The sequence below is a fragment of the Neodiprion virginianus genome, chromosome 4 (assembly GCF_021901495.1).
Source record: "Neodiprion virginianus isolate iyNeoVirg1 chromosome 4, iyNeoVirg1.1, whole genome shotgun sequence".
NCBI lineage: Eukaryota > Metazoa > Arthropoda > Insecta > Hymenoptera > Diprionidae > Neodiprion > Neodiprion virginianus.
Window position 1 is genome coordinate 36,496,875 of NC_060880.1, and position 26,430 is coordinate 36,523,304.

At 42.4% G+C, this 26,430-nt stretch overlaps 1 protein-coding gene across 1 annotated transcript in view; it reads left to right on the plus strand.

Annotated features, from left to right (window-relative positions):
* Positions 1 to 26,430, plus strand: part of LOC124302900 (odorant receptor 46a-like) — a 99,501-nt gene that overhangs the window by 64,433 nt on the left and 8,638 nt on the right. The window contains exons 2-5 of the mRNA XM_046759468.1: positions 6,192 to 6,561; positions 8,696 to 9,102; positions 9,992 to 10,091; positions 10,205 to 10,309. Of these exons, the coding sequence (XP_046615424.1) occupies positions 6,274 to 6,561; positions 8,696 to 9,102; positions 9,992 to 10,091; positions 10,205 to 10,309 (900 nt within the window). The 5' untranslated portion in view covers positions 6,192 to 6,273. The remainder of the gene's footprint in view (positions 1 to 6,191; positions 6,562 to 8,695; positions 9,103 to 9,991; positions 10,092 to 10,204; positions 10,310 to 26,430) is intronic.

Consider the following 26,430-nt stretch of genomic DNA (forward strand, 5'->3'; position numbering starts at 1 on the left):
TCAAATCTGAGTCCATTGGGATGGGTTATAAGTGTGAGCAACGCATTAGTTTTACCACAATTCGACGGTCCACAGAATATCGCACGTACACTGTTCGGGAGTAATTCACCGTGCCGTTTGTGCTTTTTGACATTTTGTTACGAAAGTTTGTCAAAATTCATCACGGGAAGCTTGGTAGGTTGTTTCTCAAACCGCATCTCGGACATGACTGATCGGATTTGCTATAAATACCCCGTTTTCAAAGCACTTTTCTTCAGTCAACGCCCGAACATGATCGCGTACAGAGGTAAACGAAGCAGCAGCAGGCGGCAACATCGTGGCAAGGGTCTGGTGAATAGAATCATCAACAAACTTCCGATCGAGTTGCATGTTCCCGGTTACCAATACTGCGGTCCCGGTACGAAGTTGACGAAAAGACTCGCGAGAGGCGATTCCGGTATCAATCCTCTCGATGCAGCGTGTAAGGAACACGACATAGCGTTTTCGAAAAATCGTGAGAACCTTGAGGTTAGAAACGAGGCTGATAGGGTGTTGGCTGAGAAAGCTTGGAAACGGGTTCTCGCAAAGGACGCAAATTTGGGTGAGAAGGCAGCCGCTTGGGCAGTAGCTAATACAATGAAAGTAAAATCAAAACTCGGAATGGGAATGCGAAAGTCAAAAAATGTGACCTTGAGAAAAATTGTAAATGCTGCAAAACGTTCTATGGTTCCAAGCAACGATGCAAAAGTAGCTATCGAATCTGCGCTGAAGGGAGCTGAGAACGCCGTTAAAAAAGCGGGTGGTAAATGTAAAGTGCGAACACCTCGCGTCCTACCGGTACCTTCGAAAGTCGGTGGTTTTCTACCGTTTCTGATTCCTATTTTTGCCGGTCTCAGCGCTACGGGTGCGTTAGCCGGTGGTGCGGCCGGTATAGCAAAAGCTGTGAACGATGCGAGCGCGGCTAAACGAGAATTGGAGGAAAGCAAACGACACAACAAAACTATGGAAGCTATCGCGTTGGGCAAAGGGCTTCATATGAAACCGTACAAAACAGGTCTTGGTCTCCATCTTTCAAAAAACTAGATGCGACGCTACCACGTCGAGCGTTGACTGATTGGGACTTGTTGAAATATGCAAAAATCTTGAGGGTTCCGCATTTCCGCGGTGTTTTCATGCGAAACGAAATGCCCGAAAACGGTCCACGAAAAAACGAGTCAGCTTATAATCAACCTTGACGACAAAGACGGTCCGGGAACACACTGGGTTGCGTACAAGAAATGTGACAATAATATCGATTACTTCGACAGTTTCGGCAACCTTCAACCACCCTCGGACCTCATAAAATACCTCGGCGTTGGTAGCGTCAAATACAATCATGAGAGGTACCAGGATTATGATACATTTGAATGCGGACACTTGTGTCTGAAATTTCTAAGTGGAGAGCTATATAAACATGGTGCGTGATTCGTCAAAGTCAGTCTACCACTCGCAGTCATGGATGATTCGTTAACGTTAACGATTTCGGGAACCTCTTCGATACTCGAGGCACAATATTTCCCACCGATCGAACTTGCTCGTGATAAAAGTTATGCTCTTGGCTTGGTAGAATTGTTAACCTTTAATTCGATTCCCAACGTTGATGTCGGTCACAATAAAATTTACGTAGCTGACAAAGTGATCACCATACCTACCGGCAGCTACGAGATCGAGGACATAGAGAAGTATCTTCAAAACGTGCTAAGAAATACAGATATCAGGCTCGCCATCAAACCCAACAATAATACATTACGCAGCGAAATCACATGCAATCACACGATTAACTTTGAGCCGAATGATTCTATTGCTCAACTTTTGGGATTTACACCACGTGTATTGGAGGTTGACAAAACTCACGAATCGGACGTGCCTGTAACTATACTCAAGGTCAACGCGTTGCGAGTCGAGTGTAGCATTACAACGGGCGCCTACGTCAATGGACACAAAGTACACACTATTCACGAGTTTTTCCCGACCGTCCCACCAGGATATAAGATCGTGGAAGTACCGTCGCACGTCATTTACCTTCCGATCACCGTCAAGACCATAGATCACGTTCAGCTCCGGTTAGTGGATCAAGACGGAGACCTGGTTAATTTTCGTGGAGAAGTTATTACTGTGAGACTACACATCAAATCGCAATAAACGATGGGAATTGTATATAACAGACTGTCAAAGAGTAGGTATATCAGTAAGTCAACATGCCCCGATCAAGTCAGTCGTCGATCGATTCCCGAACCGCTAACACCTCGAAACGTGGAGTTCCTGATAGCTCTGGGTCTGAAACTGACACCTTTTGGAAGAGGAATTTCCGACAAATAAAAATCCGATTTTGCTTTTTTATCATCTGCTACGTGCCATGGAGGAGGAAATCTTGAGCATTCAAACACCAGTCGTCTTTGACGAATCCGTTGCGCATTACGAGATTCACGCTCACAAACCTTACGCCTCGTCAACTTTCAACAACAGCGATGAAATTCGAATCACCGTTCAGCATCAGGATTTATGCATATTACCCAGCAAAAGTTCGGTACATATCCACGGACGACTCCTCAAACCTGATGGTACAGCTACTGTGAACACACAGCTCGTAAACAACGCCGTCTGTCATCTGTTTGAAGAAATTCGCTACGAAATTAACGCAGTTGAGGTTGATAGAAGCAAGAACGTTGGCTTGACAAGTCTCATGAAGGGTTACGCTTCCCTGCACCCTGGTCAGACTTGGCTGATGGAGAACGCTGGATGGCTCGATGTAGAAGAGAAGAAAAAATTAACCGATGCCGATGGTAACTTTGACGTACTAATACCGCTCAGCATGATATTGGGTTTCGCCGAAGACTACCGCAAGATCGTTGTCAACGCTAAACATGAGTTAATTTTGACGAGATCAAAAACTGACGTCAACGCAATCATGCAGACTCAGGAGGAGGAATTCAAAATCACGATCAATGCAGTGGAATGGCTAATACCGTATTTGAAACTCGCGGATCAGAAAAAAGTTGACCTACTAAATTTCATTCAGAGAGACCCGCCTGTTTCGATGAGCTTCCGCAGTTGGGAATTGTACGAATATCCCTTACTTCCCACAACATCGAAACACGTTTGGACTGTGAAAACTTCCACTCAGCTTGAAAAACCTCGGTACGTCATTTTGAGTTTCCAAACAAGTAGAAAGAACAAGACCGGCAAGAACGCAAATCATTTCGATCATTGCAATATCACGGACGTCAAGCTATTCTTAAACTCTCAATCTTATCCGTACGGTAACCTGAACCTCAACATGAGTCGTAATCTGTACGCGCTCCTGTACGAGATGTACGCAAACTTCCAAGCTACCTACTACGACAAGAACCCCGAGCCGTTGCTGACAAAGAGTGAATTCCTTCGAGACGTCCCCTTATTCGTTATCGACTGTTCAAAACAAAACGAATCTTTGAAGTACGGACCTGTCGACATCCGTCTTGAATTTGAAGCTAAAGCCAACTTTCCCGCTGAAACATCGGCGTACTGCTTGATCGTTCACGATCGTATTGTCGAATACAACCCGCTCAGTGGTGGGGTGAAAAAGTTGGTATAAAAGCTGACCCGTTCCCACCATCTCGCACAGTTCAAAGATGGAGCTTATCGTTGACATACAAGGCTTTCGTAGACCTTTCAACAACACCTTCACATTAAAAGAATTGGCTATAATTTCAATCTACTCGGAAGCATCTCCATCAGTGTTTTTCTTCAAGCCACCTTACAAATGGAATTTACTGGACGTCAAATACAAAAGCCAAAATTCTTGGTTAGAACGCGATTTTCACGGCTTACGTTGGAGCTGTGGAACCATACCTTTTGAGGAAGTTGAGCGGACCGTTCAAGACAGGCTGTGCAAAGCTCAAACCGTGTACGTAAAAGGAGAAGAAAAACGAGATTGGTTGCTCAAAATCGTTCCGAAAGTTCAAATCATCGATATGTTGGACTTTGACTGCCCGTCGCTTGAAACCCTGCAAAAAACTTCAGCTGTGTCTCTGAGATGCGGTCTTCACACAATACCCAACGCAATCTGTGCGGCACGAAACGTTTGCATACTCCAGAATTGGCTACAAAATCATCGTACTGTCCGGATGGCGAGGCTGTACGATTTGTGTTACTGCGCAGAAGCGTCTACAAGAACGGTCCCGCATTCCTGGCGAATATATCACCCTGGTCATGACACTGTTGAATAGAATTATTGTACTATTTTTTGTGAAGTAATTGTCAACCGTACTCTAAAAATTGTACTCAATAAAACTGTTTTTTTAAAGAATATTCACGAAATAATTTTATACCTTCACCTTAGCTCTTAAGAGAGAGAATTTTTTTCAGAAGCTTATGTAAGATTCGACCTTGCTCTCCATCCTTGACCGAGCTGTACTCAAACCGAGTTATGTTTTGCATTCCTAGAGCGATAGTAACCCAACACCGCAGATCCTTGGCTCTGTACCGCGGCTATCGGCCGACCTTGCACTCCGGTCTGAACCCGTCCAAATACTCATCGTAGAGTTCACATTACATGACGCAGCTCGAAACCCTCCGTCGTTGCTTAGTGGTGTTCGGAGTAGCATTTTCTTAGGTTTTGAGACTTAATTCTAGATACAATTACAAGGTACGTAGGATTAAAGGTATACAAGATGGATAAATGAAAAAATATTCATAATTTAAATCTTTTTTTTTTTGTTTATTGAACGTAAGACTTACACAGAACATTGGATATTCGAATATTATACGTATACAAATTCAAGTTGACCGTACGGTTCGCCAAGATAGCGTAGATGCAGCCGTATCTCCTTACTGGTTGTCGTCACCTTCTGGAACAAATCTTCATTTTCGTGGAGGGCTTTGTTCAGTCGGTTGGGCAGAAAAATCGTGAAAGCGTCATCCAAGTCCAGAACGATTTTGTCTCCAAATTTCGTTTTTACCCGACGTACGCCACTGACCCGGTATTCGAAGTAGGCTTCGAGGTCCGAGAGCTTTTTCAACGGCAGAAATGTCTCCAGACGAGCGACTTCGTTCAATTTTGAAAAGTCCATTGTCGTTACGGTCCAGTTGTAGGTGCTCGAAATCTCTTGTCAGTTGATTGAGGTCGGATCTGATTTTCAGGAGATGTTTTACTTCTCCAATATTCTTGAGGAGCAGTTCTAGTCGTTTCTTCAACTCACGTTGTTCCAGAGCACTTCTCATTTGCAAGAAGAACAGCTTCAGACTGGCGATGAAGTTTTCACTTTTCGCTTATATAACGTTCCCCCACCACATAATTTGATGGAGGGTAAGGAATGTCACGGGGCTGATATCAAAGTTTGTGTATGCGCGCGCACCTTTTGGCATTCCAAGAGCGATAGTAACCCGACACCGCAGATCCATGGCTTTGTACCGCGACTATCGGTCGACCTTGGATATCAATCCGACATCCGAGTAAGTGAAACACGATTCTCGGAACCATTAATTTTGAAATGTCACGTGGTTGATAAGGTGGTTAGACAAAACAATGCGTTCGACAAGTTTCGACTTGACAGCGAGCGGCATGCGGTCAAAGGATTTCGGTGCGACGTTGAATTTGAGACAAACAATTCTCGGAACCATTAATTTTGGAATGTCACGTGGTTGATAAGGTGGGAAAGGAATGTGAGGTGGTTGATGTTACACGTCAGCAGTCCTACCGTGGGAAAGGAATTCGGAGTGGTTCATGTTACACATCAGCAGTCCTATCGTGGGAGAAGAATGCGGGACGGTAAAAAAGTTCTCGCCCCCCGCTGCGCCCTCTACCGTTGGCAGGCGAGCACTACAGACCTTCGGTCGGTAAGATTGTCGGTAAAACAGCACGATTTTGACCCTCGATCGATACAACTGTCGGTAAGGTTGCACGGGGTCGGTAAGATTGTCGGTAAAACAGCACGATTTTGACCCTCAATCGATACAACTGTCGGTAAGGTTGCACGGTTTGGGCCTTCGGTACGGCAGACTGTGACGTCTTCGCGGAAAAGGGTTTGAGTCTGAGCTGCGCGGAGCGGCTCGGTCGGTAAAGAAGGTGTTTGTACTCAGAACCTGCCTTGCTGTACTACTGTTCTCACTTGTACCGACGCTTGGCGCCCATTACTTACGACATGCACCGGTATCCATTAGCTCACGTCAAGTCTATTTGACAATTGGAACAGACTAATCCATCGGTGGCTCCTCACCAACCAAAGAAGAATTTGAAATCCACAGAAAGTTCGACAGAAAGAAGAACTTACGAAGATGTACTTGTCGCTAGAGATGACGATTCGCTTCGTACAAATATCGTCGAGACTGATGTTCGGTTGGCCGTTGCCTCTTGGGGCTAAGCGTATCATCATCCTGAAACGTCAGATTTTGAAGCTCTTATCGTCAACTCATATGATAATCATATTTTTATCACAGATATACTATGTTTACCGCAACAGAGAAGACCGCCTCAACATGTTCTTGTGCATGACAGAGTTGTCGGCAATATTTGGTACGATGTCAATTGTCTTCATCTGTCATATCGACGAAGACCGCCTTCGAGTTGAGTATAAACGGCTCTTCATTGCCCTATTAATCTGTGGTCAAAGAAAATAAATTAGAGGCCGATGTTTAATTTTCTGACAGTGAACGTGCATGATAAATTTCACGCGGAGGGAAATTCCGTGTCTCAGTTATGGTCGATGAAAATTATAACAACTTTCAAAACTTTCGCTGTACGTAGTACAAACTGACTGGATGTTTTCACTGCAGCAATTCATGTGACTGATGTGACTTTACGGTATTTTGTCCATTCTGCCTTAGTGGGTCTCGGGATTTCGAGCTTTGGAATCTTTGTTCGGTCGTTAGTAGTATAGCCATCAGAGTTCTACACGCAGATTCCTGTTACCGACACTTACCGACATTCTCCCCAGACTCAAACCCTTTTCCGAGATGACGTCACAGTCTGCCGTACCGACTTGCGGCCAAAACCGTGCAACCTCACGCAAGTTTGACTTAGTGATCGTTTGCAGTGATGAGCGTCCTTTTTATAGGACAGCTGTACGTATGTTTGTGTATGCGCGCGCACCTTTTAGCATTCTTAGAGCGATAGTAACCCAACACCGCAGATCCATGGCTCTGAATGTACCGCGGCTATCGGTCGACTATGCACTCTGGTCTTGACTGAACCCGTTCAGAATTCATCGTTGAGTTCACATGACAGTTACAAGCCAAACAAATGTCACGTGGTTGATATCAAACCGACATCCGGGTAAGTGAAAAACCATTCTCAGAACCATTAATTTTGGAATGTCGCGTGGTTGATAACGTCAGAAAGGAATGTGAGGTGGCTGATGTTACACATCAGCGATATCTGAGTGGATAAAAAACAATTCTCGGAACTATTAATTTTGGAATGTCACGTGGTTGATAACGTGGGAAAAATATGTGGGGGGTGGTTGATGTTACACATCAGCAGTCCTACCCTGGAAAAGGGGTTTGGAGTGGTTGATGTTACACATCAGCAGTCCGATCGTGGAAAAAGAATGCGGGACGGTAAAAAAGTTCTCGCCCCCGCTGCGCCCTCTACCGTTGGCAGTCGAGCACTACAGACTTTGAGCTTCGGTCGGTAAGATAATCGGTACAACAGCATGATTTTGACCTTCGACCGATGAGAATTGTTGGTAAAGCAGTGCGATTTTTCACCGTCGACCGATACAACTGTCGGTAATGTTGCACGGTTGTGGCCTCAAGTCGGTACGGCAGACTGTGCTGTCATCGCGGAAAAGGGTTTGAGTCTGGGGAGAATGTCGGTAAGTGTCGGTAGCAGGAATCTGCGTGTTGAACTCTCATAGCTATACTACTGTGCCCGATTCTGACATTTGCAAAGTCGACTTTTTGATGGTTCGATATTTTTGCAACTCAATATTTTTCCCTTCGTGATATTGCCCATTCTCAAATCGTGATAAAAAAAAAACAAATCCGTCGTTATAAGTTTGATCGTAGGTACATTTTTCCGTTCTCAACTTTTATTTTTCTACAAGTCACCTTCTCGTATTTATGGTCTTCATAGAATTTTGACTGTCGTTAGTTTAACTTCCGGGGTTTCGTCCCGTCGACTCTTTAGACTTTCGCATTTCTGTACACCACCCATCACCAAGTATTTGGAAACATTTGAGTCTTTGCAAAGAAAGTCGCCAGGTATTCGGTGAATTTCCAGCCTGCCTGTCTTTTTTGTGCCCAAGCAGTTTCCGAATTTCTCAACTTACGATACGCAAAAGTGTCGTATAGACACGTCAAAGTTGCACAAACTGATTGTCGGTTCTGTAATTCATGTTCTGAAAATAGCCGTTGCGTCGAATGAAAACTGTGCGAGTTTGGTACGGATGCATGATGTTTCAGATGATTCGATGGAATTTTCCAATTTACTTGTCGCAATATCAGTGAAGTGTCTCGCATCACGAATACATGAAACTAATCGTAATTCAATCATTTGCAGACTCGCGCACCAAGTAATTGTACGCACAAATTACCTATTACAATGCTATGTTAAATTATTCACAAAAATACGGGGCTTGTAGAAAATTACTGGTTAAAAACTGTACGCATATTTCCCAAACTTGCCGTCAGAAGTCGCAATTTACATTCTTTGTCATGGTAACAAAAAAGTGTTTTCATTTTAAAAACTTTTTACCAGGCATTGATAACCGAAATGACGACGTTCGTGAGAAATGCTACGGATCAAGAATTAGCTGTGATTCGGTTCAACATGAGAAAGTGTTCATTACTCCATACAATGGTTATGGCAGTGATCTTTCCCGGTGGGATTGTGTACCTTTTGGCACCCATTCTTCTACCTCAGCCCTTACCGATTAAGACCGCATACCCGTTTTCAATAGAGCCATTTTGGATTTGGGCTCTTCTGTACGGCATAAATGTTTTCATTATCCTCCAAGTTACATCCACATTGTTTATGAGCCTGATCTTCGTTGTTTTAACCTGGTTCACCGCTGCCAGATTTGATATCCTGACCACGGAAATCGAAAGGGCGAGCAACCTGAATGAAGTCAACAGATGTGTTCGACATCACCAAGAATCGCTAAAGTATGATTAATTTGTGTCCGTGTCAATTTCAATTTTTTGATGCACCTTTCCCAAAAATAAACGGGGCATTCCATAACATTCCGACCTGGGCCTGACCCTTGAGCTCTCGAATTGGGCTCGTGATTATTCGTGTGATTGTTCTCACGTTAAAAGGCGTTCAGTTTTCGAAAAATATTTTTTCGAGTGGACTTGAATTTTCTACAACTTTTTAGAACGATTTTATTCATCGACGCAATTCGACAATCTGACAAAATTCCAATAGATCAAGTGTAAAGTATAATGAAATTTCACCATCGCCTATTTTCCATGTTCGAATTTTCGGGAAAAACAACATTTGTAACAACAAATGCAACAATTGTCCTCTTGTGCCAAGGTACTTGACTGATACGACTCGGGCAAATGGAACATTGCGAAATATGGTCGTTTGGAAGCATCCTCTTTTCTTTTGCCCTCTGAAATATTTTTGGCAGGTGCATGAAACCTCGAGAAACATTCATTCGTGAGTTCGATAATTTTTTCGTAAAAAATGAAAAAATCACAGATCTCCAGCAATTACATTCCAAGGCCGATTAGCTTTTCCTGCATTTTTGCAGTAGAGCATCAATGTACGCCCTCACATGAAAAGCCTGTTTTCCAACATTTCCCTGCTTCGCAGTTTTATTTTCTGCGGAGAAATACACACTTTAGTTTTTGCGACACAAGCGTTCAGCTTGTCTTTCCGGTTTAGTCGTATAGCAGGTGAAATGAGGAATCATGGGCAATTCAAATGATCGATGTCGCGTTGAGAAAAAAATGATGTCAACTCTTTTGTTACTGCGCCACCAGCTTGAAAATGTTGATATTTCCTAGAAAATTAAATGGGTTTAGTTAACGTTTTTACAATTTCCAGGTATGCGAGCAGACTGTCGAAGACTGTGGGTCGTATAGCTTTAGTGGTGGCCGCATCGAACTTCACTGCAGTTATGTTTGGAGGAGTCGTGATCACTTTTGTAAGATTGATTTGTAACGGATAAAATTATTATGGTCCGAAACGTTGGGTGCCTATTATCCGTGCAGTCAGTCAAAATTTTTTAATTTTATTTTGCATTCCATGTCAATACAGAAGCAATTCTACTCACTTGATTTCGTCAAGGTGGTGGCCTTCGAGATGGTATCCATGGTCCATCTTTTTTTGTACGCCTGGCCAGCGGACTACTTGGCTCTGTTGGTAAATGACTTCAGTTTTTCTTGTCGAGTTTTTCTAATCACGTCTGGCAAGACTTCAGTTTTGTAATGCTCGTGATTTTCGAACTGACCGAAATCGTACGTCAGCAATCGTTATAAATTAAATGCTTGAAGCTCAACAGTAGATTGTGCATCGCGGAGGTGAAGAAGGTCTCTTTAAGCCGAGGGTAAGTTTGCGATATGAGTCTCAGACGAGCGTCTGCGCCTGTTGGACACAAATTTGCTAGAAAGACTATTCTGCGTTACCTACGTCGACAACTAGGCTACTTTATAGTTTTTATGACCACCAGTTCTTAAAAGTCAACTATCAAGTAGTGACGCTTATTGAAAGTACCAGTGTTCTTGTTTTTGAGAGAAGGTGGCACGGAACATAGGATTTGTAGCATGAGCGCATACGGCGTGTCACATGAATGTATCTCTGGTAAGAAATATGTATAATTGAAGTCCGGTCTCGATCTAAAGGTTGGTGATTAACAGAATTTAATGGTGTTGATGTTTCAACATCCACAGAAAGTGGCCGAATAAAACGCAGAGAATTCGTATGATGATACGCCGTTTAATAGTGCAGCTCAACAAATGCAGGTTAACGTTTTGGTACGCACATGGCAAACATTTTGCTCGGCATCTTTGGTGCTTGACGAAGTAGGAGTAAACGAAAAATATCTCACCCTCCTTTCCGAGAAGTATCGCGAGCACAATCTTTTACGAAAATTTCATAAAAAATCCTCACCTTCTCTCCAGGGTTAATGTTATTAGGCTCTAAGTGAGCGTGAAGGTGTCGAATGACGGTATTAAAGCCCGGATCAATTTTTGATCATTCGTTTGCAATGTAACACGAAATATTCTCGTTCAAAAGCTATATTTGTGAAGGCAAGAAGCTGCCACGGTATCGGAAGTTCGCTCGTTGCAAAGTCATTAGAGTTGAGTGTAATGTTGGATGTGTACAAATATATCGTCAGTCATCCAACAACAGTGTCCACAGTCAGGGTAAACATGGAAATATCAGAGAAATTGACATTGGTCACGGAAATCAAGAAAATGTCAGAAAGTTGTGTCAACGGTGAGGCATTTTTTCGATTTTATTGCGAAAGATGAAAGCTTGTATCAATATCCGACGCGATAACCTCCACTGTTGATACATTTACGATGCTGTGACCAATGGACGTAAACATACATGTGAGTCGTTACACATCGGAGAACGTACCGGATTACCAGTTTTTGGTTATTGAGCATTAGGTAGCGCGAATACGAATCGGGTAATCAGCACAAGGATACAGGAATCACGCGGAACAACCTTGGTAATATTCATTCAAACTCTAAACTAGCGCTGATGCTCAGCTGAATTGTGAAGTCTGGTCATCCCCGGATTGCGATCGAAGAATCCAATCGCAAAGAAACCAATTCGCAATATTGGATGAAATACTTGTACACGTGTGATCTGAAAAATTCCGACGATCAGCGAATTGCACCACTTGGCCAATTGTACTCTGCGTCAGCACGTTCGGCACATATGTAGCAATGATGATAATAATGGTAACAATAACAACAACGAAAATGCTTGTGATAATGATAGTGATAATAAAGAGGATAGCTCACCTTCGGTCATTTTATTGAGGCATGACCACCTTGGATACTTGTGAAATATCTTTTTTCAATTTTTCTGCCGTACTTCAAAAATCATCAAAAAATTTTTCGTACCATTTTCTTAGCTCACTCGAATTATCGATGTGTTGTTATTGCCTGCACGTTCGTTAGTCATTGATATCGATGATAAATTTCAATTTCCCCCGAAGAGTCAACGAGTATCGGAATCCGTTTTACATGGCCAGTGGCTGGGCAAATCGCCTAAGATGCAACGCTCGGTATTGATTATGATGCAAAGGGCCAATGATCCAGCCATAATCAAAGTCGACGGCCTGCTTCCTGCCTTGAACCTGGAAACGTTTGGAGTTGTACGTACATGACGAGCCTGTGGTATATTTTCCACTTTTTCACAAACTAGCTCAACCTTCTGATTTTCATTCTTTATTCCAGGGGTTATCAACGAGTTTCTCGTATATCGCAACGCTTCTCGCTATTTTCGGCGAGTGAATACGGAAGAAGATAATCCGCAGGATCGCAATGATTTTGTTGCATCACGACACGTACCCAATTTTCTGTATATCCGCTGGTCTAGTAATTCAAACCCAGCAGTCAGGCATCGAAAATTTCATCCGACTGTGATTCTCCGATTTCATTTCACTTGACGAGATGATCATACCTACCTAGTCTGAGGTATAACAGGAAAAGCAGACGGTTCAAATTTTTCATTCGTCTTTGAATTGCTTGGTGAACATTTGGGGAATAGCCGGTGTATTGTAACGATACTTTTCAATAAAACATAACAGAAACGTGAAATATAATTAATATCATTTCGTGAACATATGATCATAATATATGAGAAGCTACCAAAGACGAATCAGTGATCGAAAACAATAGATTTTCTCACCAAAGGTTCTGAAACAAATACAATTGCATGTTTATATATAAATCATTCTGCGTATTAACAAACAAGAAAGAATTTTTTCGTCAACCGTTCCCGGAATGACGGTATCTCATGACATGTTCTCTATAAATAGCTCTTAACCCCTTATGCCACGAATTACGAAGAAGATGAAATAAAAATCTTACATTTACTCAAATAATTTGACAGTTTGCGCTTAATCTAGAATACAAAAAATTAAAATACCTTGCGGTACACGAAAAAATATATAATTACTATTCAAAGTTGGTTTTGAACAAAATCTTTCAATATACTGAAAAAATATTACAAACAAACATGGTTTTGTATGTTATGAAGGGTTAACTAACGTGATTCTAAATTCTAAGCTATACTTCTTTAGGCGCGTTATGAAAAACTGATGAGAGTGAAATTTCAAGATGCGCGCGCATCACTGTAACACAAAATTGTAACTCAAAATTAACAGGATGAAGTTGCCCACTCACCGAATTCATTAAGTCTCGGAACAAGATGCGCGCGCATCACTGTAACACAAAATTAACAGGATGAAGTTGCCCACTCAACCGAATTCATTAAGTCTCAAGTCACAACACGTGTTTTATATTCATACAAGTGCAAATTATACATGTGGCAATAAAATATATTCAGTAGTGATTTAAATTGAATATTTGGATTAATATTATTTAATATTTGTGAATATTAGTGAAAAAATTGTGCTAAAATACTCTTTTAAGTGCTCCAATATAATTGAGGTTAGTTATCCGTATGTATTATTTATTGATATGAATTAAAATATCATTATTTAATATAATTAATACTATATATTATTAAATTATCAATCTTGAATATTTATTATTGGTTTTTTAATATTTACAAAACAAAGAAATAAATTTATTAGTACATTTAATGAAAAGTTCGTGACAAAAATTTAATAGATTAATTAAATATAATGTAAGACATCCGTTATTTGTTTTATTGTTTTTTAATGATGCCAAAGAAGTATAATTTCTCACGCGCGTACATAAGTACACGCACCCATTTTTTTTGGTTATGCACTGAGAAAAATTTCATTTGTTACAGTGACTAGAAAAATTCTGTGAAACAGGTATCGTTAAAAAAAAAACTGTTTGAATATTGCCGGAATTACGAAAAACGAGGTACGCCTAACCATTTTGCGCGCGTTAAATTTTCGCAACAGTTGCAAGAAAATATAGTAACAGTGATCGCAATGAGAAAGAATAGTAACGTATACTGGACTTTCCGGTAACAGCTAGAAATCTAATTTTCTTTCTCTACCTAGAACTACATTTCTCGATTGTGGTAGAAAATAAAGATAATTAAGGACTGAGCGATAACCGGAACTAAAAGTTTTTCTCAGTGCACATTATTCGACGTTATAATAATTCCTTTTACCAAAATTGACGCCCATTCGATATTGTGTACGAAAATCACAAGAAAAGAATTTGGTTTTTCAAAATGTTCGAAAACTACTGAACCAATCACAGCCAAAGTCTAGTCAGGTTTAAGTCTGAAAGAGGTGCGTCGATTAAGACCAAGTTCATCAAAATCTAACTACTCGTTCTCGAGATATCGTTGGACAAAAAATTGATCACGCACGTACATACACACTGTAACCAATACTTATTTATTTAAACTTTAACTTTAAGATAAAGTGCGAGGGTTGAAGATAGGTTACCCTACGGCGCAGTTACTAACCTGAATAATTAGATATTGAGAGATGATGAGAGAGAAAGATATGATCGTTGGGCGCCAGACGCACATATGCGTCAGAAAATAGATAATTAGAAGAAAGGATATTGATGAAGACAAGATCAGGTTCTACGACGGTTTTGCACAGCTTGCTCAGTAGAGGCAAGATAATGGCAGAGGGGACGGGTTGACTCCAACAGATAAAATAAGAGACAGGTGAAGCATATTGACCAAGAAGCGATAAATATTAATAACAAGCGAATAACTGAAGAGATTCAGACACAGTTAAGATATGTGAGACGATTAGTTTACAGCCAGAGAAAAGTTAAGCGAGAGATTTGACAAATAATAGAACGTTTTCAGCATAAAGGAGAGATGTGTGTAGGCTCGCGATACTATTATTCGATGTAACAATTAATACGGTTTTATCATAAGTCTATCTAGCACTAACAATGCGTAAGTAAGAGTCAACCAGTCGCGAAGTTACTTGCAATGAGAAATCGAAAGGGATAAGATAAGAAATAGAAAAGAATAAGATACGAGCCCACGTGGCTCGCGCAGCACAACTGCAAGAGAGAGAGAGAGAGAGAGAGAGAGAGAGAGAGAGAGAGAGAGAGAGAGAGAGTGTTTATTTGATCGCGGGGTAATACCCCCTAGCAACCATAGGCATAACATATACATTATATATAATATAAATAATATGGCGGTTGGTGAACAGTACCGAAATAATATAATATAAAATAATACAAAAATAAAATAAAATAAAAAAAAAAAAAAAAAAAAAAGAGAAAAAAAAAAATAAAATAAAATAAAAATAGAAATAGAAATAGACACAAGCCGAATGAAAAAACGTACATACAGAGAGGGCAGCCACATTCTGCGCGCATAACACATCGTACTGCATTCATCATACATCATACAGCATACATCATACAATACATCTGTCGATTTCAATAATTTCACAAGCGTCACCCACGCTGCACACGCTCAGCCTCTTCCGCTCGCAGATATTCTAGCAGGCCAATACGAAACACCGGCAAAGTGGACGCTGATGTGATTGACGGAGGCAAAGAGTTCCAAAGGTTAACGCCAACATATGCAAAAGACTTTTGATACGTCACCGTACGAGCCGATGGTAGGACAAGAGTGTCAGTTCGCGACGGGTCACGACGGCGTGATGCATACTGACTTGGCTGAAAACAGTCGAATAGGCCAGGAAGCCCTTCATGTATGGCCTTATAGAAAATGCAACCAATGATGTACAATCGTCGATCGCGCATGGTGAGCCAGCCGAGCCTTCGTCGAAAGTCAGATATGTGCACAAACCGCGTTTGACGAAAAACATAGCGCACACAATTGTTGAGCGCTACAGAAATTTTTCTATCTAAGCCTTCGGAAAGGTTAGTGAACACTCCTGCACAGTAGTCACTTATCGGTAGGACAAGAGACGCGACCAGGCGCCTCTTAAGCGCAACATTCACGTCGTAAGTTGTCATCCTCAACCGATACAGAGTAGACGCGCTACGTTTACACACTTCAGTAATGTGTTCCGACCATGACAGCGTTCTATCTATTATAACCCCAAGATACCTAAAGCTGGTTACAAAATCGATAGGATGACCCCCCAGACTGAGAGAAGGAAGCTGCGTTGCACAGACCACGTTAACATATTTAGAGATGCCAATAACCATGGCTTTAGTTTTATCTACATTCAGTCTAAGACGGTTTTCTACACTCCATAACCAGATACTCTCAATATCAGCGTTAACCAAGGCTAATGTTTCGTTCACTTTAGACGGCAAGCAACTAAGATATATCACAAGATCATCTGCGTAAAGTAGATGGCGACATCGCGAGAGGCAATGGGGGAGATCGTTTATGAAAAGTGAAAATAGTAACGGTCCGAGAACACTGCCTTGCGGTACACCTGTCAGGAGAGGACGTACCCGCGAGGTCGTACCACTAGAATCGCGAACCGCTTGCATACGGTCAGATAGGTATGAGTTGAACCACTCAAGTACATTGTCAGATAGTCCGAAAGTTCGCAGCTTCGACAGAAGCAGCGCATGGTTTACCATGTCAAATGCTTTGGAGAAGTCTAAAAACACCACCAAAGTAACCATGCGATCATCAATCGCAATCCTACAGTCATCCACCAAACGCAAGACGGCTGATTGCGTTCCCATACCCTCACGAAATCCAGTCTGACGTGGATCGAGATAATTACCACGAGCAAGATGCACCGTGAGTTGATCGTATACTATCCGTTCAAGTACTTTAGACAGCGAGCAGAGTAGAGATATTGGCCTAAAATCTGACGGGCCAGTGGGATCGGGGACCTTCGCTATAGGCACGACAATTGAGGATTTCCACAACAAAGGAACCGATGCCGTTGTTAGTAGAGAGTTCAGAAAATATACAATCAGCGGCATCAATAGATCTTTTAATGTCTTAAACGCCTGTATCGGAAGGTTATCAGGGCCACATGCACGAGTTGTAATACGTGACAGCGCACTGCTGACGCATCTGTTCGTGATCGGTGAGAAGGTGAAGGATTCTATCTGCCTCTCGGCAAGGTTCTGTACCACCGGGCAGTCATTCCGCACAGTAACAGTACTAGACAGAAAGTGTTCATTAAGATCATCGACAGTAATACCACTAGGTAGAGCAGCCGGTGGTTTTTTACACTTGGCAAGACCAAGGTTCTCCATCTCACGCCAAAACGATCGCGCACCACCACAAGTATTGAACCGCTCTTGTATGTAAGTAGTCTTGGCGGCTGCTAAAGCACGCTTCACATCTCTACGGTACGCAACATATTCGGCGAAAACTTCCACACTGCGAGATCTCTTAAAGGACCGGTAACAGGCATTGCGCTTTTTCATCAAACTTCTGATTTCTAGTGATATCCAAGGCGCGGGTGATCGCCGCAAAGTAAGTTCCCTGACAGGAACAGCACAATCCAGTACCTTATTCACAAGGTTATTGAATATTGACAGCCGTTCGTCCATTGAGGGCAGCAACGCAAACTGTGAGAAGTCAAACGTAGATAAGGCAGTAGAAGCAGCATCACAATCGACACGATCCCACGGCCGGTATCGAATAACACGCGCTTCTTGCTTGGGCACACCATACCTGACAGTAGCATATATAAGATCATGCCCTGAGAGAAATGGACTCGACGATTGACCCCAGGACTCAAGAAGATTAATATTGTTAGTAGCGCATATATCGAGCCAGGTATCAGAGGTGGCAGTATGATGTGTGGGCTGCATTGGCACGATATCATACCCCTGCGACGCAAAAAATTCACTGAGGTGGACAGAGTCATAAGCTGCAGATGTCAGATCCGCATTGAAGTCACCAAGAACACACGAAAATTTATATCGAGATTGTTGACGAACAAGTTCATCCTCAAACATATCGAGATGACCAACTTTAGGAGGTCTATATACGACCGCGAATAGAAACTTCATTCCAGCATCAGCGCTAACTTCTATTAGGAGGTATTTAGGATATCCATCCTCTGGAAGAGCAGCGGACGTAGCAACCGTTGCAGAGCAAAGCTTCTGGTGCACAAAGAAGGCAACGCCACCCCCATGTCGCCCTCGACGATCAACCCTGTGCAGCCTGTAAGATGGCAGCATAACCTGTACGTCCAATATCCGGTCGTTGAGCCAGGTTTCGGAGACAGCAATCACGTGGTATGAGTTTAGCCGAAAGAATTCGCGAAATTCGTCAATATGGGCAGGCAGTGACTGGGCATTAAGGCAGCAGACATTGAGGAGCTCCGGGCGAGTCAGTGAGCGCTTAGGTTTGAGAGCAGTCGCAGGCGTGAGTCATTGTAGGGCTCGGGTTAGGGTCGACAAATCGGAAGAAGGCTGCAAGCGTAACGGCTTGATCCTCGGTCCAGGCCGAACAAACAACGCAGCATCAGCTATCCACACAGACCTCGGGCTCAGCGAAGGGAACTTCTTCAAGATCTGACTCCGATATCGGTGAAGTTGCACAGGATGCCTTTTGTTAATATAGACTTTTCGGTCCGAGAGGGCGGCATCAATTTCTGAAGATCGGAGTTGAGGTTTGAGCTTCTTAGCCGCAATTATTTGATCGCACCAGGCAGGAGACCCAAGGATTAACAGAAGAGGACGCGCAGTGCAGGCAGGAGGAGAGCCAGGAGCAGTTGCATCCATACGCGAGGTTGAAGCACCAGGGGCACTCTGAGCTCTATAGCGGCCCATTCGTTCAAAGCGGATTATGGCATCAGGAGGCAGCTGTATATTAAGAGCCGCTAGCAGTTTGGTCAATATTTCATCTAGAGGTTCGCGATCACCACCATCTCGAATCCCTGTAATAATTAGGTGGTTCGCAACTTCATTGCATGCTACCCGCAACAGCATAGCCTCATCAGCAGGTGCCAGCACACCAGTCTGCCTGATGGCAAGCTTGCTTCCTATTTCACTAATCTCCGCCGTATGGCGAGACGCTACCTCAGCCAGCGAATCAACATCTTTCTTGACCTCTGTTACGGTGGCATTGACAGTTTCAAGACTTGATTTGAGAGCAACGTTATCGGCTAGCATGCTGTCAAATTTTCCACGAAGATCCTCGACAGCCGTTACGAGCGTGCTGACCTTGGCTGCTGTGGCTTCAAACGCACCAAGGCGAGTGTTCATAGTTACGAGTAAGGTTGACATTTTTTGGATTTCTGCTCCAATAGCGGTTGTTTCATCTCTCGTACAAATAGGGCAGCAGCTACGAACACGATCTGTCGCAGCCCTGCTAGTTTCGACTTGAAACCGTATTTTGAGACAGATAGCATGAAATGAATGTTTACATTTGTCGCCTGTGGTAATGACACTACTAGGGACATCTATAGAGCCGTAGCACAAAGCACAGTTTGGAGGAGACATACTATCAGCAAGTCGGTATCACAGATTGGTGTAAATAGACGTTTATAGATAACACGAAGGTAATCCCAAGACAGTCAACAGTCAACAAAGGCTGCGTTTAACCTCACTAGTCTGACACTGACACTGACAGCTCCAGAAATAAACAACAAAGTCAAACCGTCCGTGAAATTTTAACGGGTTATAATGCACTGAAAGTCTCAATTATTTAATAGCCGCACTACAAGGCGCAAAGAGTTTTCTACCACTTAAGAGCCGGCACGGCGCGAACTGACCAATACTAAACAGACCGAACTCACAAAGATAAACTCAAAGAACAGCCAGAAAATGTGACGAGCGATAACGGGTACACGTTGTTCACCAAGCACCAAGAGAGAGAGAGAGAGAAAGAGATACGATATACTGTAAGTAATTTCGTGGCTCCGCAAAATAGAAAAGGAACCTCACTTACGTGAAAAGAAGATGGAACAGGTACTGGAAAATGCGATACAATAGCGAGAAAATTTTACTAGCGATAGCGATGACACGTCTGGCTTAGTTGAAAACTGAACGTAGAGTGTCGAGACGAGCGATGATCCTGATTTTCCTCGTGCTGCTGTCACGTGCTTCTTCCTCAAATCTGCGTTATTCTAATTGGGCCAGTACGTCGCGTAGGTCGGGTCTACAGGTAGGCGGCGATAATCCCTCGTTGTTTGCTTTCTTCTTCTTCGCCGACAGGTATCGAGGTATCGGGACGTCGGACGGTGGTCGGAGATGTTTTCCCTCATCTGTGCGGTATTGTTGGTGAAAGGGGAAGTCGTACCACTCGTGTGTTGCGATATTGAAGTGTGCGAGAATATTGCGTTATCGATATTTTGGACTTGCGACCGATTATACTTCACTCCTTGCTTTACTGGTACTCCCCGTTGTGGCTATTTCGTTGGCGCTGCATCCCGGCACTCGCCCATCGGAGCCCTCATGCCGGAACGATCTGGTGGTGATGGCTCTCAACCCGGATCCCCACACTGTATCCACCAGATCCACGTGGTCCGCATAGTCGAGCGTAACCCGCGCCACAGATAAGACGGTTCAATAGGAGACAACCGTCCTTTTTTTCTGTAGACAACGAGTTCGTAGATGTCATGGTCGGTTCAGCTCCAGGCTGATGAGTATCGTCGACAGGAGGCTTTATTGTGTTTTTGTCGCACAGCCCTGTACGCCGTCGGCGATGCATCCGAGCGGTGGAAGCGTTGATTCGTGGTTCGGCTCCTGGCCGATAAGTCTAAATAGTTGGAGGTACAGTTTGTGCATCACGCGCGACCCTGTGCACAACTTAGGTAGGCATCCATCGGGAGTGGCTTCAGCGGTATTCGTTAGTCCGTAGTCGGTGGTAGTCGGTGTTGAGCTGGTACGTGACCCCTGTCAGACAGTGTCCTGGTATCTCGAAGCGGAAGTCTCGTGGTCGGTTCTTGTAGAGCGTTAAAAAAAGAGAAACTATAATAGAATAAGCTTAATAAAGAGAATTTCACTTGAAGATAACAAGTCGTTCTTTTTGGAGTATTGGCCTCAGACGTGCTTTCGATATTTCTAGCGAAATTCTGTGCGTAGGGAAGTGCGATAGGTTAACAAATGTGACGGGCTATGAACTACCACGTCACGATACATACATACATCCATATATACATACACACACACAGACGTCCATTTGAAAATGATTGGAGGTGATTCTCCGGACCTCAAAACGTGGAGATCTAGTGAGAACTCAACTTTTCATTTTCGGGGTGATTACAATAATTTCCTATTTTCTCTGAAATCAGAGAAACGGGAAGTTAAAATATAAAAGAAGTGATTCCGAATTCGCTCTTTGCGATACAAAGTTAAACAACAGAAAATTATTCGTAACCTACGCTATTTCTTGATCGACTGAGCTTGCAGCTCCTTGACTAAAATCTAACTCAACATTTACGAGTCACAAGCGCGCGACTCTCAATTCAAAACCTAGAAACTTTAGCGCCACAGCAATAATTGCTCGAAACCGTAACTATAACTAATTTCTCAACGGTGCGCCACCGGAGTATCAAACAGACGGCGTTCTCAATATCACCCGACTCGGAGCTTCGACGCTACCGCGAGTGGACTTAGATCTAAACTTGACAACTTGAATTAAGATAAACGTTTTTCTCTACTTACCTCAACTGAAGAAAATCTTCCTTCGAAATCGTCGCTATTCCGTCACTCCGCAATTTCCTCGAATTTATTGCCGACTTAACTGCTTGATGCCGTTGGAACTCGAAAAATAATAAAAAGACAAGAAGCCTGAAATATCTTATTCGCTATATACTCGCTACAGTGCCCCCTCTCGGAATTTCGGATGTCCAGGGGTTCCAGGGCCTCTACTTTACCAACAATTTGTCCTGAATGTGACATAATTAGCATTAGAAATTGAATAATTAAATATCTGGTCGTTTGGTACATTCATAACGTATTTATTGGACGGGAAATTTCACCTGATTGTGAGCTATTGTTAGGCGAACCGGAGGTCCGAATCCACCAATTAGCCCGTTGTTTGGCTAATTTTTCATTATTCTGTTCAGTTTCTCTTCTAACTTTCCGGTACCCTGTTGCTGATAGTTTCTTCGGACACATTTCAACCGAATGCCGCATACGTGCGAGACGGTACACATCGAAGAACGTACTGGATTACCAGTTTTTGGTTATTGAGCATTGGGTAGCGCGTATACAAATCGGGTAATCATTATGAGGATACAGGAATCACACGGAACAACCTTGGTGATATTCATTCAAACTCTAAACTAGCGCTGATGCTCAGCTGAATTGTGAAGTCTGGTGATCCCCGGATTGCGATCGAAGAATCCAATCGCAAAGTTCACCGGATGAAAACAATTCGCAATATTGGAAGAAATACTTGTACACGTGTGAACTGAAAAATTCCAACGATCAGCCAATTGCACCACTTGGCCAATTGTGCTCTGCGGCAGCACATTTAGCACATATGAAGCAATGATGATAATAATGGTAACAATAACGACAACACAAATGATCGTGATAATGATAGTGTTAATGAACAGGATAGCTCACCTTCGGTCATTTTATTGGGGCATGACCACCTTGGATACTTATGGAATATCTTGTTTCAATTTTTCTGCCGTACTTCAAAAATCATCAAAAAATTTTGCGTACCATTTTCTTAGCTCACTCAAATGGTCGATGTGTTGTTATCACCTGCACCTTCGCAAGTTATAAGCTTATTTAAAGATTAAAAATTATTCGAAATCGATATTAAGAATCTTTTATAAACTATGAGTAGTAGAGTGAAAATTTTAATTTATTCATAAATATATCCACACATGAGCCGTCATTAGGTTTAAAATTAATTCATTCATCCATTCCACAATTCATTCATTCCAGGTGTATATGGTTTAAAACAGTGTATATGGTTAAAACTGGTGGATATGCTTGAGATTATAAATAATTGTCAATAACCGTCTTTCGTCAAGGCACTATATTTGTATGTGTATTGCACTTTTATTATTTTTCGTTCTATATCGTCTCGTTTCAAATTTGGGCTTGGGTTTTGGAGTGTTCAATTTTTAATTTAATAGGTATGTCCTCGTAGTTTAGATTTACTTTATTATTTTTAAATGGTCGATTTTGGATCGATTACGAGTCCTTTTCAGAGAGGAAAACCTCCGCACCTCCTTCCTCCTGGAGAGACGTAGACCAAGCCTCCTAATTTTCTCCTTAAATTTGCGACCAGGTGCCCCACTCCCTGGGTCTAACCTCATCCGATCGTGCCGTGTACAATGAGCGGTTATATTTGAATCATTACAAAGTCATTAGAATCGTTAATAGCATTCAATTTCTCCCGTAGAGCCAAGGCGTAACGGAATCCGTTTTACATGGCCAGTGGATAGGCAAATCGCCTAGAGTGCGAAGCACGGTATTGCTTATGATGCAAAGGGCCAATGACCCAGCCATGAACAAAGTCGACGGCCTGCTCCCTGCCTTGAACCTGGAAACGTTTGGAGTTGTACGTAAATGACGAGCCTGTAGTATAATTTTCACTTTTTCACAACCTAGCTTAACCTTCGGATTTTCGTTTTTTTTGTTTCAGGGGTTATCTACCAGTTTCTCGTACATCGCAACGCTGCTCGCCATTTTCGACGAGTGAATATGGAAGCAGATAATCCGCAGGATCGCAATGCTTTTGTTGCATCAAGATATGTACACCATCTTCCGCGTATGCGCCAGTCCGTCTAGTGATTTACACCCAGCAGCCAGGCGACGAAAATTTGATTCGTCCGTTGTTCCCCTTTTTCACTTTACGTGATTAAATCGTTATACCTAATATGAGATATAATGCGAAAAGCAAACAAATCAAGTTTTTAACGAGGTATTGCTCATTGAGACTTTGGAATCTGGCAGGTGTATTGTGGAGATCTTTTTCAGTGAAACATAATAGGTATATGAAAGATCAAATGCAACTTTGGTTCGTGTGATCGCAATAGCTGGAACGTAGAATACACTGGAAACCATAGAATAAACGAATAATCAGAACCACTATAAAGAGCGTCAAGTGTAGTAGAAATCTTGGTAAATTTTGCAGCAAATTTCATCCAGACTTCGCCCACATCACACACGTTTGTGCACAAATCCTTCGAATACTTTTATAAAAGTGGCTGATCGGCCGAATCGTTGCAGATCGTGAGACCCCGGTGAAACGGTTGCGACGGTCATACTCGTGTTCCGCGACGAATAAATGACCCAGTACGTGTAAGAAATGTCGGTGTGTAACAATCGGAGATTATATAATGTTTCGAAAGAGTCGAGAATATAAGATATATAATTCTACAGTTTGCGTAATGTATTATAAAATGATGAGAAAGGCGACTCCAATTTTTCAGAATCATTCGAAAATCTTGAAGGTTTACAACCTCGTCTACATTCTAATCGATGAAAATCACCAAAGCGCTCCAGAAACTTGAAAGACAAACGATCGAATTCATCAGAAAGCGAATTGCAATTAAGTAAAACAGAAGATACAGTAATTGTGAATTGATCAAAACCTGTTCTATTATGTAAACTTCGTTTTTGAAGAAAAAAACCATTAGAACGTGATCTCAGATTACAAGCATACTCCGAATACACTGAGGCAGTTGAGCACGAGTACACCATTTCATTGGGTTACTTGTAACCAGCGTGACTTATTGTTAGTTGGAACCGTGGCAACGTCTCAACAAAATGTAAACGATATTATTCGATGTCGCGTTCAATATTCGCGGAGTCAAATCGCCGCCAAGACACTGTAGGCGAAGCTTTCTACAAGTTATCACGTCGCTGCTCTTCGGGCACCGATAACATTTTGATCTAGGTCTTAATCGAAAGTTTCGAATCTTTGTCGATTAGGAAGATCTTCCGATACGCGATATTGAACGGCGTCGAAGAATTACGGAGAAGTCGATGGCTGCTATTCCCTTCGAGCTCCTGCGGCGTCCATTTGTCGTGAGACTTCTTCGAGTATCTCAACGGATTCGATTTGGTCGGACATCGTTTCGTATCGTTACATTATTCTTAGTCACTCTTTTTCTTCACATTGTGATTGAATGTGCAATTTGACAGCAAAGCTCTCATGTTATTCTGTAAAGTTGTATCCCCGTGAATAATGTGTCCACGTATGACGTTACGTCCGACGAATCTTTTTGAGTCGCTGCATTCATGTGTAAAATAAAAGCAACAAATCAATCTGATAAATTATCAAGTCCGTAAGTATCTCGTAACATATAATTGAATGTACATTAATCAGCGAACAATTTATCAATAAGCTTCAACTTCGCAGCTCCCGTGTTCCCACACAAGTGCGAATTCCAGTCAGCTCTGCAATTGAGCCGAGTAATTCCAAGTTTCCCAATCAACCGTTGATGACAACGACTGTATGTGACACGAGACTGAAAGGGTACAACCATAACCATATTCAACGTAGCAGAATGAGCCGATGGTTTTCCAGATGTGTGGTTCCGTTGATTCTCGAGAAGTATAAGAACTCGATGGGTGGTAGGTCGAAGTTGACGAGAGAAAAAATTTTCTATTTTTTCAAACATCCATGCCGTTGTTAAACTTGTAGGGATCTCCTCGCGGTTAAAGATAGTGCGTCGGCTCGTACGCGTTCATGTTTTTATTGTACTTGGTGCGATCGACGACCGCTGATCTTGACCCAAAAAGGATATAACTTATCGAGCGACAACGGCCACCCTAACAAGTTCGTACTGTCATATGAAAAAAACATAGAGTACGAAGAATGTCGTACGGGACTGCGAAAACGTTGGACCTTGCGAAGAAAATTGAGAAACGTAGCGTGAGGAAAGACACGTGTCGAGACATGAGTTGACAGGGTCCGCATCAATACGGAATAATTTTAATAACGTAAGTGCTGGGACGTAACGCAATGCTGTTGATGGAGACAGCGTCTCTCGATATCAAATCAATACTGAATCTCTGGACGTTGAAAATGATAGTATAAATTTCACTTTCCCAGAAGTAAATCTGGTACATGATTCGAGGATGCTATCAAATAATGATGATTTGTGTAAATAAGTTCATCTCCCTGCCTTTTGTCTTGTCAATAATGAATTTTGAGAAGAAAATTTTCACGAAAAATTAAAATACATTCAACTTGATGAAATATTTCGATTTTTCATACGGTTGTTAGACTCTGATGTGGAACATCGGTTCAAAATTCGAAATAGGTACGCCAAAATTACGCACCGCGGAAGGTGAAGTCGATCTGATATTTCATGTGCCTTTTTCCCTCTCTTTTTCACCATTTTTTTCCCGTATTCAGGCCAACACCGAGTCTCCTGTCATACGAAGGCCGAGCTCATTTTAACCTTTGGGCTTCGACTGGGACTTCCGTGTTTTCCGTACGGAATACGGTAAGTGCACCAGTTACTGACCCTGTCCCAATTATTGACCTTTATTAATTGTATC